The sequence below is a fragment of the Penaeus japonicus genome, unplaced genomic scaffold (assembly GCF_977035675.1).
Source record: "Penaeus japonicus unplaced genomic scaffold, GWHDUDI00000001_assembly GWHDUDI00000033, whole genome shotgun sequence".
Lineage (NCBI taxonomy): Eukaryota > Metazoa > Arthropoda > Malacostraca > Decapoda > Penaeidae > Penaeus > Penaeus japonicus.
Window position 1 is genome coordinate 2,695,714 of NW_028234435.1, and position 12,500 is coordinate 2,708,213.

The 12,500-nt window shown below is 39.7% G+C and overlaps 2 protein-coding genes across 3 annotated transcripts in view; both read left to right on the plus strand.

Moving 5' to 3' along the window:
* The window catches only part of Nrx-IV (neurexin-4), a 43,969-nt gene extending 43,131 nt beyond the window's left edge, over positions 1-838 (plus strand). Inside the window, exon 26 of the mRNA XM_086556596.1 lies at positions 1-838. This exon is cut by the window's left edge and continues 2,490 nt beyond it. The gene's annotated coding sequence lies outside the window, so the exon portion shown is untranslated.
* Positions 839-3,539: 2,701 nt separating this feature from the next.
* Xe7 (A-kinase anchor protein 17A) overlaps positions 3,540-12,500 on the plus strand; it is a 14,914-nt gene continuing 5,953 nt past the window's right edge. Inside the window, exons 1-11 of one of the 2 annotated variants that reach the window (XM_086556706.1) lie at positions 3,540-3,620; positions 6,270-6,441; positions 7,175-7,321; positions 8,366-8,524; positions 8,774-9,085; positions 9,268-9,416; positions 9,526-9,787; positions 9,956-10,057; positions 10,297-10,437; positions 10,772-10,910; positions 11,699-12,500. The exon at positions 11,699-12,500 is cut by the window's right edge and continues 2,377 nt beyond it. In XM_086556706.1, the coding sequence (XP_086412832.1) occupies positions 6,280-6,441; positions 7,175-7,321; positions 8,366-8,524; positions 8,774-9,085; positions 9,268-9,416; positions 9,526-9,787; positions 9,956-10,057; positions 10,297-10,437; positions 10,772-10,910; positions 11,699-12,500 (2,375 nt within the window). In that variant the 5' untranslated portion in view covers positions 3,540-3,620; positions 6,270-6,279. The remainder of the gene's footprint in view (positions 3,621-6,269; positions 6,442-7,174; positions 7,322-8,365; positions 8,525-8,773; positions 9,086-9,267; positions 9,417-9,525; positions 9,788-9,955; positions 10,058-10,296; positions 10,438-10,771; positions 10,911-11,698) is intronic. The other variant, XM_043019920.2, reaches the window with a different exon arrangement.

The window sequence follows — 12,500 nt, forward strand, 5'->3', positions numbered from 1 at the left end:
ACTGTTATTGCATTAGTAGTTTCCAAATATTGAAAAAATATATAATCATGTAAGTTATATGTTGTCACTTTTGTTTTTAAACTTAATTACATATGTCCACCAATGTAAGAACTAACTTTTTCAAATGTAATGTCAGTTTGAAAGTTTGTCTTTTTTAAAGAGATCTTTGCATTCATAATGGATATACAACATGAAAGGCATTTGTTACGTGTCACAAATTGTAGTGGCTTTATATATGGGTTATTTGATGTGAAATTTAATGGAAGTATATTTTATTGCATATATACGGAAGAGTTTTATCCATTATATATATGTGTGTGTGTTTATATGTATATATATATAGATATATATATATGCTACGTATATATGTATGACAAAGGAAAATGTATATCTTCATATTGCCAAAGTAGAGATGCTTGGACAGCTTGATACAGAAAACAAAAATCATTCAGAACTTGAGAAAATCAGGAAGATAGTTGACTGTTCATCTGTAAAGTAGATCTGGATTGTTCATTTGTTCTCTTACTGCATACTTTTATATGTCTAGGTTTTATACATTTCGTTTTTAATATACAAGTATATACTTTTATTTTGTTTGTTTGTTTTGGCATTGTCTGAATGCCATTATTTTATTATCATTTTTTGTTAAACAGTAATTAACATGAAAGTTTGTTGTCTTCAAGTACTGAGAGAGATTGTGTTAATAGGTAATGTTTATTAATCTAAACAAAGGTGAAGAAACTGTTACTGTCGTGCAATGACAGCAAAGATCAACTTCTGTACTTGAAGTACTCTGTATAATTGTATGTTGTATACCTCTAGTAAATATATTTTGTACAAACTTTTACTCTCTAGATACTTTATTTAACAACCTATTCTGTGTATGTGATAGATAATTGGTAGACTGAATACAATGTACAATATAAAAGAAAATAATAATTAAAGCAATTAGTAAATACTAAGACATAGTAACCCTACCTCAGGGCTTTTGCCTCATGTGATATGATTAGCAAATTTAGTTTTTCTCAAAATGAGCTTTCTATCTATTTTAGATACTGTTTTCAAGTTATGAATTAATAAAGTAATTCAGTCTTCTTGTGTTATGAACCTTTGCTTAATTTGACACAATTATTTTCATGCGATATGACATAAAGCATTACTTATTTTCTCTGCCTATACACGTGTTGAGAATCTTCTATGCAACTTGACTGCACATTCATTGGGAAACCTTGTCTTTAAGCATTCCCCTATCCCAACTCTTCGCATTCTGCTTCAACCTGGGGAATGCTTGATTCAAGTTATCTGCCCCTAAACAAAAATTAATGCCATAATGAGATTATTGTTGACTTCCCTTGGTCATGAAATCTGTATCGGTCATCTGAAGCCTTCCAAAGCCTATATCCTACTTTATCAGACTTTTCTGAAGATCCAAAGGGCAGCGCCATGCTGAGTGCTGAAGAAATCTGAAGACTTGGTGATACCAACCAGAGAAAGACATGGTGTTCATGCTTTTAACAATATCGTATTACTGATTCTTATAAAAAAAAATGCAACGAAGAACTTGAAGGATGAAAAAATGTTGAGAATGAACGAGAGAGCAAGAGACAGACAGAGAGCTTCAAACGTACAAAGGGCATACAGTACACAAAAAAAGGCAAGGTCATGGTAAAATAGCAGATAAAGAACCCTAATGCAATGAAGCCACAAAAGATATTTAATCTCAGCAAAGACAAAAAACGATTGTATTAACGTATAGGTAAAGTAACGTCCGAGAAATACACACCTTATAATTCTATCAAAGAAAGACATGGAAATTAAGAGAAAAATGGATGAAAGCGAAACTATTGGAATGACTAAACTGAATTTAAAATTTAATATTTTTTAGCCTCACAACACTCCCAGAAACGCAATCGCTTTTCTATAATGTTGATATTTAACAAAAGATCCCTTTTATGGAATCCATTATTGGCTCAAGACATTAGGAGTTCAAGGTTAAGCTTATATCCTGTGAAGAGTGACATGATATGTCGCACGGCCGAGTTTCGCGACCTCAATCACTAGTCTGGCTCTTTCTTATACTTTTTTTTTTTATTTCATCATTCTCTCTCTCTCTCTCTCTCTCTCTCTCTCTCTCTCTCTCTCGCTCTCTCTCTCTTTCTCTTTCTCGCTCTCTCTCTCTCTCTCTCTCTCTCTCTCTCTCTCTCTCTCTCTCTCTCTCTCTCTCTCTCTCTCTCTCTCCTCTCTCTCTCTCTCTCTCCCCCTCTCCTCTCTTTTCCCTCTTTCTCTCTCCTCTCTCTTTCTCTCTCTCTCTCTCTCTTCTCTCTCTCTCTCTCTCTCTCTCTCTCTCCTCTCTCTCTCTCTCTTCTCTCTCTCTCTCTCTCTCTCTCTCTCTCTCTCTCTCTCTCTCTCTCTCTCTCTCTCCTCTCTCTCTCTCTCTCTCTCTCTCTCTCTCTCTCTCTCTCTCTCTCTCTCTCTCTGTCTCTCTCTCTCTCTCTCTCTCTCTCTCTCTCTCTCTCTCTCTCTCTCTCTCTCTCTCTCTCTCTCTCTCTCTCTCTCTCTCTCTCTCTCTCTCTCTCTCTCTCCTCTCTCTCTCTCTCTCTCTCTCTCTCTCTCTCTCTCTCTCTCTCTCTCTCTCTCTTCTCTCCTCTTCTCTCTCTCTCTCTCTCTCTCTCTCTCTCTCTTTCCTCTCTCTCTCTCTCTCTCTCTCTCTCTCTCTCTCTCTCTCTCTCTCTCTCTCTCTCTCTCTCACTCTCTCTCTCTCTCTCTCCTCTCTCTCTCTCTCTCTCTCTCTCTCTCTCTCTCTCTCTCTCTCTCTCTCTCTCTCTCTCTCTCTCTCTCTCTCTCTCTCTCTCTCTTCTCTCCTTCTCTCTCTCTCTCTCTCTCTCTCTCTCTCTCCTCTCTCTCTCTCTCTCTCTCTCTCTCTCTCTCTCTCTCTCTCTCTCTCTCTCTCTCTCTCTCTCTCTCTCTCTCTCTCTCTCTCTCTCTCTCTCTCTCTCTTTCTCCTCCTCTCTCTCCTCTCTCTCTCTCTCTCTCTCTTCTCTCTCTCTCTCTCTCTCTCTCTCTCTCTCTCTCTCTCTTTCTCTCTCTCTATCTATCTATCTCTCCCCCTCCCCCTCTCTCTCTCTCCCTCTATCTCTCTCTCTCCTTTTATCCCTCATTATCTCTCACCCGCCTTACAACCCTTCTTCCCGAAACTTTTCTTCTTTTGATTCATACTCCGGAGCTCATGGTCTAACGGAGTGACTACTTTAGATTACCTCTTTCTTACACTCCTTTTTCTGTCCTTTTCTTTCATCCTTCCTCCCTCCATCTTATTTTTTAAAGAAAACAATTCATGTATCAATTCATGTACAAACACTAGATAAAATAAAGCAGGATATACATAATAGTTCCAAAAGATAATACATAAAATAGACCGAATATATAATCACAGAAAACTGTAAACTTAAAATTCGCTGACGAAAAGCATAGCGATAAATAGGTGAAAGAAATAACAATTAAAGATGGCGGCCTTCCGTGGTTCCCGCTTCCGCCGCCAGATGGCAGCAGCGGCGCCGGAGGAGGAAGATGGTAAACAACGTCAGCTGAGACTCCCAATTTCCTTCCGTTTTTTTTATTTTGTGAGTCAATTTACGTGATTTCTAGGACATTTACATCGATGAGGTGCCACGGAGAGTGATGTGATTCTTTTTAGCGATTAATCATTCGGAAGGAATATATACTTTTAGTGTTTTAATAGATAAATGTTTTGAGGTTATGACAGGAGAGAGAGAGGAAACTGATGGATTTCTTCTGTAAAATACTATAGATAAGTTTGTCAAGTAATTAATTATAAAAATGCCTAGGATTTGTGAGATGCATAATCCTCTACTGGAATTAAAGGCATTCCTATTACTCGTAATAGTGGAAATGGACTCGTAATTCACAGTTTCTAAATGGTTTTGAGTTTTATCTTATATTTTTGCTCTATATCAGATACTGTTATGTATGTTATGATGAGATTTTTGGATACCAAATGTTCCCAATTGTGTTAAGTATTTTAATTTCCCAATAATGGGTTTCAGGGTCAGAAAGTCTCACCAGAAATAAACATTAACAGACAAGTATCCTATGTCATGATATTAGTATAAAAAAAAAAAATTAATGAGGGGATGATGAGGGTGAAGTAATTCTAGTTTCTGGTAGGTGAAGAGTATAAGACCAGAGGAAATCAATACGTTTGTTGTTTACTGAAGGTGGCGTTCTGAATTTTGATAATTATTCAGAATAGGACCGCAATGCTTCGTGCTGGAGTGTTTTCTTGCTGCGCAGAAAATGGAAGCAATCTCTAAATGGGACATGATTTATATTTATTATTATTTTTTTTTTTTTTACCAAAACGAAAAGAAGAACAATATGAATAATCATACACGTACACATGAGTATGTACATGTACCTCGTGACATGACATGACATGATATCACGGGTAATCAACAAATTAGTAGTAGTATTGCATTAGTAATTTTTTACTTTATTTTATTTCTTGGCCAAACACATTTGATTTTACAGTAGTTTTTCGACTCATATCTTTTTATTCAACCGATCAAGAAGTAGAATTACCAAGATGTCATCAATATCGCCAAATTTTCTGTGATGTCATTTTTTTTAACGTTATATCTCATTTTATGACACTCAAACACCTAAACTAAAGTAACAGAGTCTAAGAAATTATGGAAAATTATAATATTTGAGAAAAATCTAGCGATCTATAGCTGATGTTTCAGCTCGCCACAATTGCCCTCCTGGAACTCGGTGAGAAAATGCACGTCTCAGGACATCACCTGGGTCTAGGGATATTTTTTTCGACCTTGTGATGAGATGTCAACCGGCGCAAATGGGTTAATGCTATTAAATATTATTTATAAGAGAAGAGATTTATTTTCAGATGTAAATAATTTACTGGAATTAGCTACATCCCTATACATCTTCCACTGGCCACTGCATCTGTGGTGCTCCTGAAAAAGCCAAGCCACCACATATGTTCTAGCTAGATGGTGCACAAGTAGATAGGACTTAGCCAATAAAAATGGGTTAGTTTTGGCTCCAATTGGTCTAAATGTTAGGGTATTTCAAGCGTGTAGGTCCAACTCTTCGTGCTATTCACCTTTGCTGCATTTGGCTGACCGCTACGTGCCTGATCACCCGGTGTACCGGCCATACAAAAAGCCATAACAAAATATCATGTCCCTGGCATTAGGTATTACCACCACATGTGATATCTTGTCAACTGGTGTTAATGGTTTAAAGAAGACAGGAAGTTTCAAATATTCCTAGGTAAAACACAGTCATTATAATTGTAAGAAAAACAACAACAATTGAATGCCACTGCAGGTGTTTTTTAATCACATATAAAACACATTTATAAATCTGATTTACCTTATCACAACAATGATCAACACTAAGAACAGGTCTGTGACGTCTGTCCCTTATGGCTGCAGCTCTTTATCTCCAATCCTCTCCAGAGGCTCTTGATGTTTGTGGTAATGAAGGTCTCGAGAATTGTCTTTGCTTAGCTGTTGTTTCAAGGTCTTTATGTTGAACATTGGCCCATTTCAAGTTTTGCTTCAGGTTGTCTTTATATCTGAGGTTGGGGCGACCAGTTTGTTGAGTACTGTTCTTTAGGTTGCTTTAGAAGACTTGTCTTGGCAACCTGGTGTCCTGCATTCTTAAAACATACCCAAACCAGCTAAGTTGGGTTTTGATTAGTAATGACTCACAGTTACTATGCCAGTGTCTGATACCTTATTTTGCCATTTTATACCAATGATTCTGCAGATGGAACTGTTTCAGCTTCTTTACGTGTTTTTTGTAAGCAGTCCAAATTTCACAACCATAGAGAAGAGCACTTACTACCACTGCTTTCTATATCTTTATTTTGGTTTGCATTTTTATACCTTTCTGTTGCAAGACCTTCACTCTCAATCTACCCATTGGTTGACTTGCTTTCTAGATATGTGCAGAGATTTTGATATCTAATGATCCATCACTAGCGATTGTGCTGCTGAGGTATTTGAAGTTATCTACACTTTTCAATTCAGTGCCGTCGATCCAAATTTTAGTTAGTTCTCTAATAGGACTGTTAGGTGATGACTGGAGTAAGACTTTGGCGTAGCTGCATTTAAAAATTCATTCACAGTTAGTTGCACAATGAAGATGTATATGTATGTATATATTTATTATTTAGTATATGTATAAACGACATGTATTTTTAGATCTATATTTCCTTTTAGTTTTGACAAGATGGAGAAGAACGTGCTGAAGAATGTCCAGGTGTGTACGGACACGAGCGACTGCGTTGAGCTGTCCCGTACGTCTGGCCTCTACCTCAAACCAGAGGCTAGGGTCAGCATCACAGTCACGCTCCCACAGCTCAAGTCAGGGCAGTCGATATCCAACTGGGAGGTTAGTTTTTTGTGATTTGTGTTTTGTGACCTTGGTCCATGACAAAATGTAGGTGGTGTGGTGGGAGGTTGCACGTCATTTATGATCATGTGATAGGAACTTTTAACTTTGATCTGTCATGTTCTATCAAATTTTCTTTCTCTTTTTATATTTGTTTGCTAAGGGGTACTGGGTTTTTAGATTCAGATAGATTGATTATCTATTTATCTATCAATCTATCTATCTATCAATCTATCACTCTATCACTCTATCACTCTATCACTCTATCACTCTATCACTCTATCACTCTATCACTCTATCACTCTATCACTCTATCACTACCTACCTCTACCTACCTCTACCTACCTCTACCTACCTCTACCTACCTACCTACCTACCTACCTACCTACCTACCTACCTACCTACCTACCTACCTACCTACCTACCTACCTACCTACCTACCTACCTACCTACCTACCTACCTACCTACCTACCTACCTACCTACCTACCTACCTACCTACCTACCTACCTACCTACCTACCTACCTACCTACCTACCTACCTACTTACCTATCTAATTATCTCTCTCTCTCTCTCTCTATATATATATATATATATATATATATATATATATATATATATATATATATATATATATATATATATATATATGAAATCATTGCATTACTGTCTTTGTATGTAATTTGACAAGAATTTTTATCCTGTTCATTTTATTTTGTTGTCCACTCCCCAGGTAATGGAGAAGCTTCGATCTGCCATACTGCCAGAAGTGTTCACAGTTATCAAAGTGACCAAAAGTACGCTCGAGTTCCTGAGATTCGATGCGGAAATTGAGAACAGGAAGAATCTCTCGCAAGTCATCAGTAAAATCGATCAGAAAGTAAGAGCTGTTTTTATATTTCATTATTTATTTATTTATTGTGATTATCAACAGACAAGACGCTTCTGGTTGCGATGTTTTAATTGTAGATGCTGTTTTATCTTTATGGGTAATTTATTATGAATTTGCCTGTTTTCAAAAGATTAATGGTATAATTATGAGAGAGAATGGGTGAAAGCGAAAAGAAGGGAAGAAGGGTAGCTGGGAGGAAGGGAAGAGGGGAAGTGGGATGAAGGGAAGAGGGGAAGTGGGAGGAAGGGAAGAGGGGAAGTTGGAGGAAGGGAAGAGGGGAAGTGGGAGGAAGAGAAGAGGGTAAGTGGGAGGAAGGGAAGAGGGTGAAAGGGATGAGGAGAGAAAGGGAAGAGGAGAGAAAGGGAAGAGGGTGAAAAGGATGAGGAGAGAAAGGGAAGAGGGGAGAATGAGAAGAGAGAGAGAGTAAGAAGAGAGAGAGTAAGAAGAGAGAGAGAGTAAGAAGAGAGAGAAAGTAAGAAGAGAGAGAAAGTAAGAGAGAGAGAGAGAAAGTAAGAGAGAGAGAGAGTAAGAGAGAGAGAGTGAGTAAGAGAGAGAGAGAGTAAGAGAGAGAGAGAGAGAGAGAGAGAGAGAGAGAGTAAGAGAGAGAGAGAGAGAGAGAGAGAGAGAGAGTGAGTAAGAGAGAGAGAGAGTGAGTAAGAGAGAGAGAGAGTGAGTAAGAGAGAGAGTGAGTAAGAGAGAGAGAGAGAGCAAGAGAGAGAGAGAGAGCAAGAGAGAGAGAGTAAGAGAGAGAGAGAGAGTAAGAGAGAGAGAGAGAGTAAGAGAGAGAGAGAGAGAGAGAGAGAGAGAGAGAGTAAGAGAGAGAGAGAGAGTAAGAGAGAGAGAGAGAGTAAGAGAGAGAGAGAGAGAGAGAGAGTAAGAGAGAGAGAGAGAGAGAGAGAGAGAGAGAGAGAGAGAGAGAGAGAGAGAGAGAGAGAGAGAGAGAGAGAGAGAGAGAGAGAGAGAGAGAGAGAGAGAGAGAGAGAGAGTCACCTAAAAAGCACACTCAATCAAATACCTCCACTGACTCAACAGGGGATCAAGCTGAGTGGATTCTCAGACCTCCTGAAGATCAGAGCCACGGAGGCCAAGGCCCCCTTCCCCTCTCGTCATGACTGGGACAGTTACTTCCGGGACGCCAAACACATGAACGAGATGAAGCCGGGAGAGAGACCAGACACGGTGCACTTCCAGGTAGGTTGTGATGTGATTATTTGTCTTTGAGGAATGTTATTATGCTGTTTGTTTTTGCTTATCAGAGAGACAAGTTGTGCATTAGTGTTGTATAGGTTATAGATTAATGCTATATCATGGTACATACTACAGCCTAAAGGGATAAAGATGTATAGATTACGGGGTAATTTGGTTTTATATGGGTGATATACATAGATCATATATTAAAGCATAGATCGTACCTCCCCTTTATCTCTTATGCCATTGCAGGACCTCCCGTGCCGTTGGTTTGCGCACATCAATGATGCTGACACTAACAAGCCCAGTGACTACGTCCTCAGCAAAGTGATGGCTTCCTTTGGGGAGATCAGGGCGGTGGACATCCCTCTCTGCGACCCTTATCGCAAGAAAATGTCAGCCTCCATCAATGGCATCAAGACCTTCAGCTTTGGCCAGGACCTGGTCTTTGAGGCCTATGTGCAGTTCAAGGAGTACATAGGCTTTGCCAAGTGCATGCACGCACTGCAGGGAAAGAAGCTAGTTTTCCTTGAAGGGGACAAAGCATGGAGTGCATCTATAAAGGTTGGTTTTGGGACAACTGTTATTGATCAGATTGGAAAATGCTTCCCACTTCTCCCTTTTCTTATTCAACCTTTATTATTATTCTTCCTGTTCTTCATGTTTGATTTCTGTATTGCATGTTGAGGAGTTATCATTAGTTTAAAATGATGGATAGAAAAATGTTTCAAAACTATTCTTTCCAGGTGGACTTTGACAAGACAAAGCACTTGTCAGAATACTCAATCAAAAAACGCTCGGCTGAACGAGAGAAGCTGCAGGCTGTAGAACGCGAGGCTGAGGAAAAGGTGCGCAGAAAGAGAGAGATGGAGGAGATGAAGATAGAGGCTGAAAGGTATGATGATGAATTTAACAAAAGGAATGAATTGAGAATTTATGGATCTGAAAAGAATTTTGCATATAAGAGAAATGAGTAGAAATTACAGATATGGATTTTTTCTTAGGATGAGACAGGAGGAGGAAAGGAGGATGAAGGAGGAACGCAAAGAGGCAAAGAAAAAGGAGAAAGAATTGCGGAGGAATGAGAGAGAGGAAAAGAGACGAAAGAAAAGGTTGATGAAAGTGGAGGAGATGATGAAGAAACAGGAGGAGGAAGAGGAGGCAAAGCTTGCCAGGAAGATTGCCTTGGAGGAACGGAAGCTGCTGATTGCGCAACGCAAGCTGGAGAGCATTCGACTCCTGGATGAGCTCTTTGAGAGAATTAAGGTGCGTTTACTGTCAATGGCTTCTCTGTGCCTCTTGGAGTTTTCATTACCTGTGCTCTCCTATGTTGGAGGAGACAAAACATTAGATTAGGACCATTAATCATTGTTGCATTTATCTGCAAAACAAACAGGCAAAAGGTTACATTTTAGGATGATCCTTTTGTTCCAGGTTGGTCGTCAGAAGGAGATTGCTCAAAAGAGGGAGGAGGAGATCTTCCGGCATTTGGACAAGCATAATAACAAGCAGGTGGAGGAGTTGAAAGAAAAAGAGGTTTGTTGATTTTTATTTTTATTTTTTTTATTTATTAATTAATTTATTGTAGTTATTATTATTGTTATTATTATTATTATTAATATTATGATTATTAATATTATTATTATTTTTTTTAGAACCCAAAACTAGCCACTTTCTAGAACCTGTTCATTCTATATTTATTTCATAGTTTGTGCTACTTGATCTAAGCAGTTGTATTAATATAAGTGAGGCTTTTCCTTTTCCCGCATTCCCAGCTAAAGGAACGCAGACACCAGGAGAAGCTGGCAGACCAAGAGCGAATGCTGCGCGATAAGCTAGTCCGCTCTTACAAGTCCAGAGAGGAGGACCGGATGGAACAGCAGCGTGAGAAAGTGCGCAAGGCTGTTCAGGGAAAGGTGATTTTGTTTATTCCATTATTTTCATAGTGTAAACGGTTCTCTGAGTGAAGATATTGAAAGTTTACAGCAGCAGATGGGTTAAAACAGCTCAGTAAAACAATAGAGTCTAGAATTAATTTTTCAGAAAATGCTTCGGATATGCTAGGAAAGGACTAAATGTCAAGAAATAGGATGGATAAGGTATATATATGGGAGGGGGGGAGAATTAGAATCGAGAGATATGTCTAAGAAACTTTTTCCAGGTTTGAAGGGCATTGTTATCAAAAGATATCCTATTCTACCAAGTGTCTGCCCCAGGATGCAAAGCTCTGATTCTAGGCATTATTTTTAGGTGCAACTCCAGAGCGTCATATCAGCTGCATCACTGTCTTCCATCTCGACCGCTACCTCGGAGAGCGACAGTGATTCTTCCTCTGAATCCTCTGATTCCTCAGTGTCCTCAGAGACCAAGCGGGGCAACCTGTCCACCGGTATTTCTTCTGATTTTCTTTCATTTCTTGTTTTTATGGTGATATTTGTGGAAATAAGAGACATGAATGAATGAGTAGATGAAATATTGAAACATATTTATTATATACATTTAAAGATGCTAGTACAAAATAACATAAAAAAAAGTCTGGCTTATAGGGATGGGAATGGCATGATTGTGTCAAAGTAAGAGAGAACATACGTATAATTGTTTAAATAAGAGGGAGCAGGCCCTTAGTTTTGTTGTAAAGGGAAAACATCAAGAATGCGTAGCAATTGCCTAGTTAAGTGCAAAAATTAGGAATATAGTGTGTTGAATGCTGTCTCACTTTATTATGTTCATGATCTTTACTTAAAAATTAAAAGAAAATGGGATATTTAAGTTCATTTTTTCATAGGTAATAAAACACACACACACACACACACACACACACACACACACACACACACACACACACACACACACACACACACACACACACACACACACACACACACACACACACACACACACACACAAACACACAAACACACACACACAAACACACACACACAAACACACACAAACACACACACACACACACACACACACACACACACACACACACACACACACACACACACACACACACACACACACACACACACACACACACACACACACTCTCTCTCTCTCTCTCTCTCTCTCTCTCTCTCTCTCTCCTGTTTGGCACTAAAGTATTCTACAATATGGTTTTACTTGTAAGCCAGATTGATTTAGTTGCGAGACTAATGCATTATCCACCTGCAGGTCGTTTGCGAATGGACAACATGGACGAAGAAGAACAGTACGACGAGTATGGGAGCTGGCACCCCTCCCAGGGTTCCCAGCATCATTACTACTCCTACTATGATGGGTATGGTGACCCAGAAGCCCAGGGTTACCACCAGTCTTGGGGCCAGGATGATGGCTTTGAGCGCGGCAGGGGACGCGGAAGGGGCCGGTGGCGGTTCCCCAGAGGTCCTTGGAGAGGCCGTGGATTCAGGGATCGTGGCAGAGGGTTCCGGGATAGAGGAAGATCCTTTAGGGGTTCGTGGAACAAGTATGGGCAGGAAAGAGATGGAGCCAAACCGCTGGAGGTTAACAAGCCTGTGACAACCTGGTATAAGAGAGGAAGTGACAACGAGCGTGATGATTCCAGGTCAAGGTCTAGGAGTAGGTCGAGGTCTAGAAGTTCCAGGTCACGTTCTAGGTCGAGATCCAGGAGATCCCGCTCCAGGTCCAGGTCCAGGAAGTCCGGCTCAAAGTCCCACTCCAGGTCCAGGAAGTCTCGTTCCAAGTCAAGGTCAAGATCTAGAAAGAATTCCAAGTCCAAGTCAAAGAGTCGATCCCACTCCCGCTCGAAGTCAGGATCAAGAAGCAGGAGTAGGAGCAGGAGCAGGAGCAAGAGCAGGAGCAGGAGCAGGAGCAGGAGCAGAAGACGAAGACACTCCAGTAGTGATGACAGGTCAAGCCACTCCTCAAGAAGGAGATACAAGCGAAGGAGTGAGCGCTACAGGAGGAGCAACAGCAGGAAGAAAGATGAAGACAAAGATGTGAATTATGAAGACAT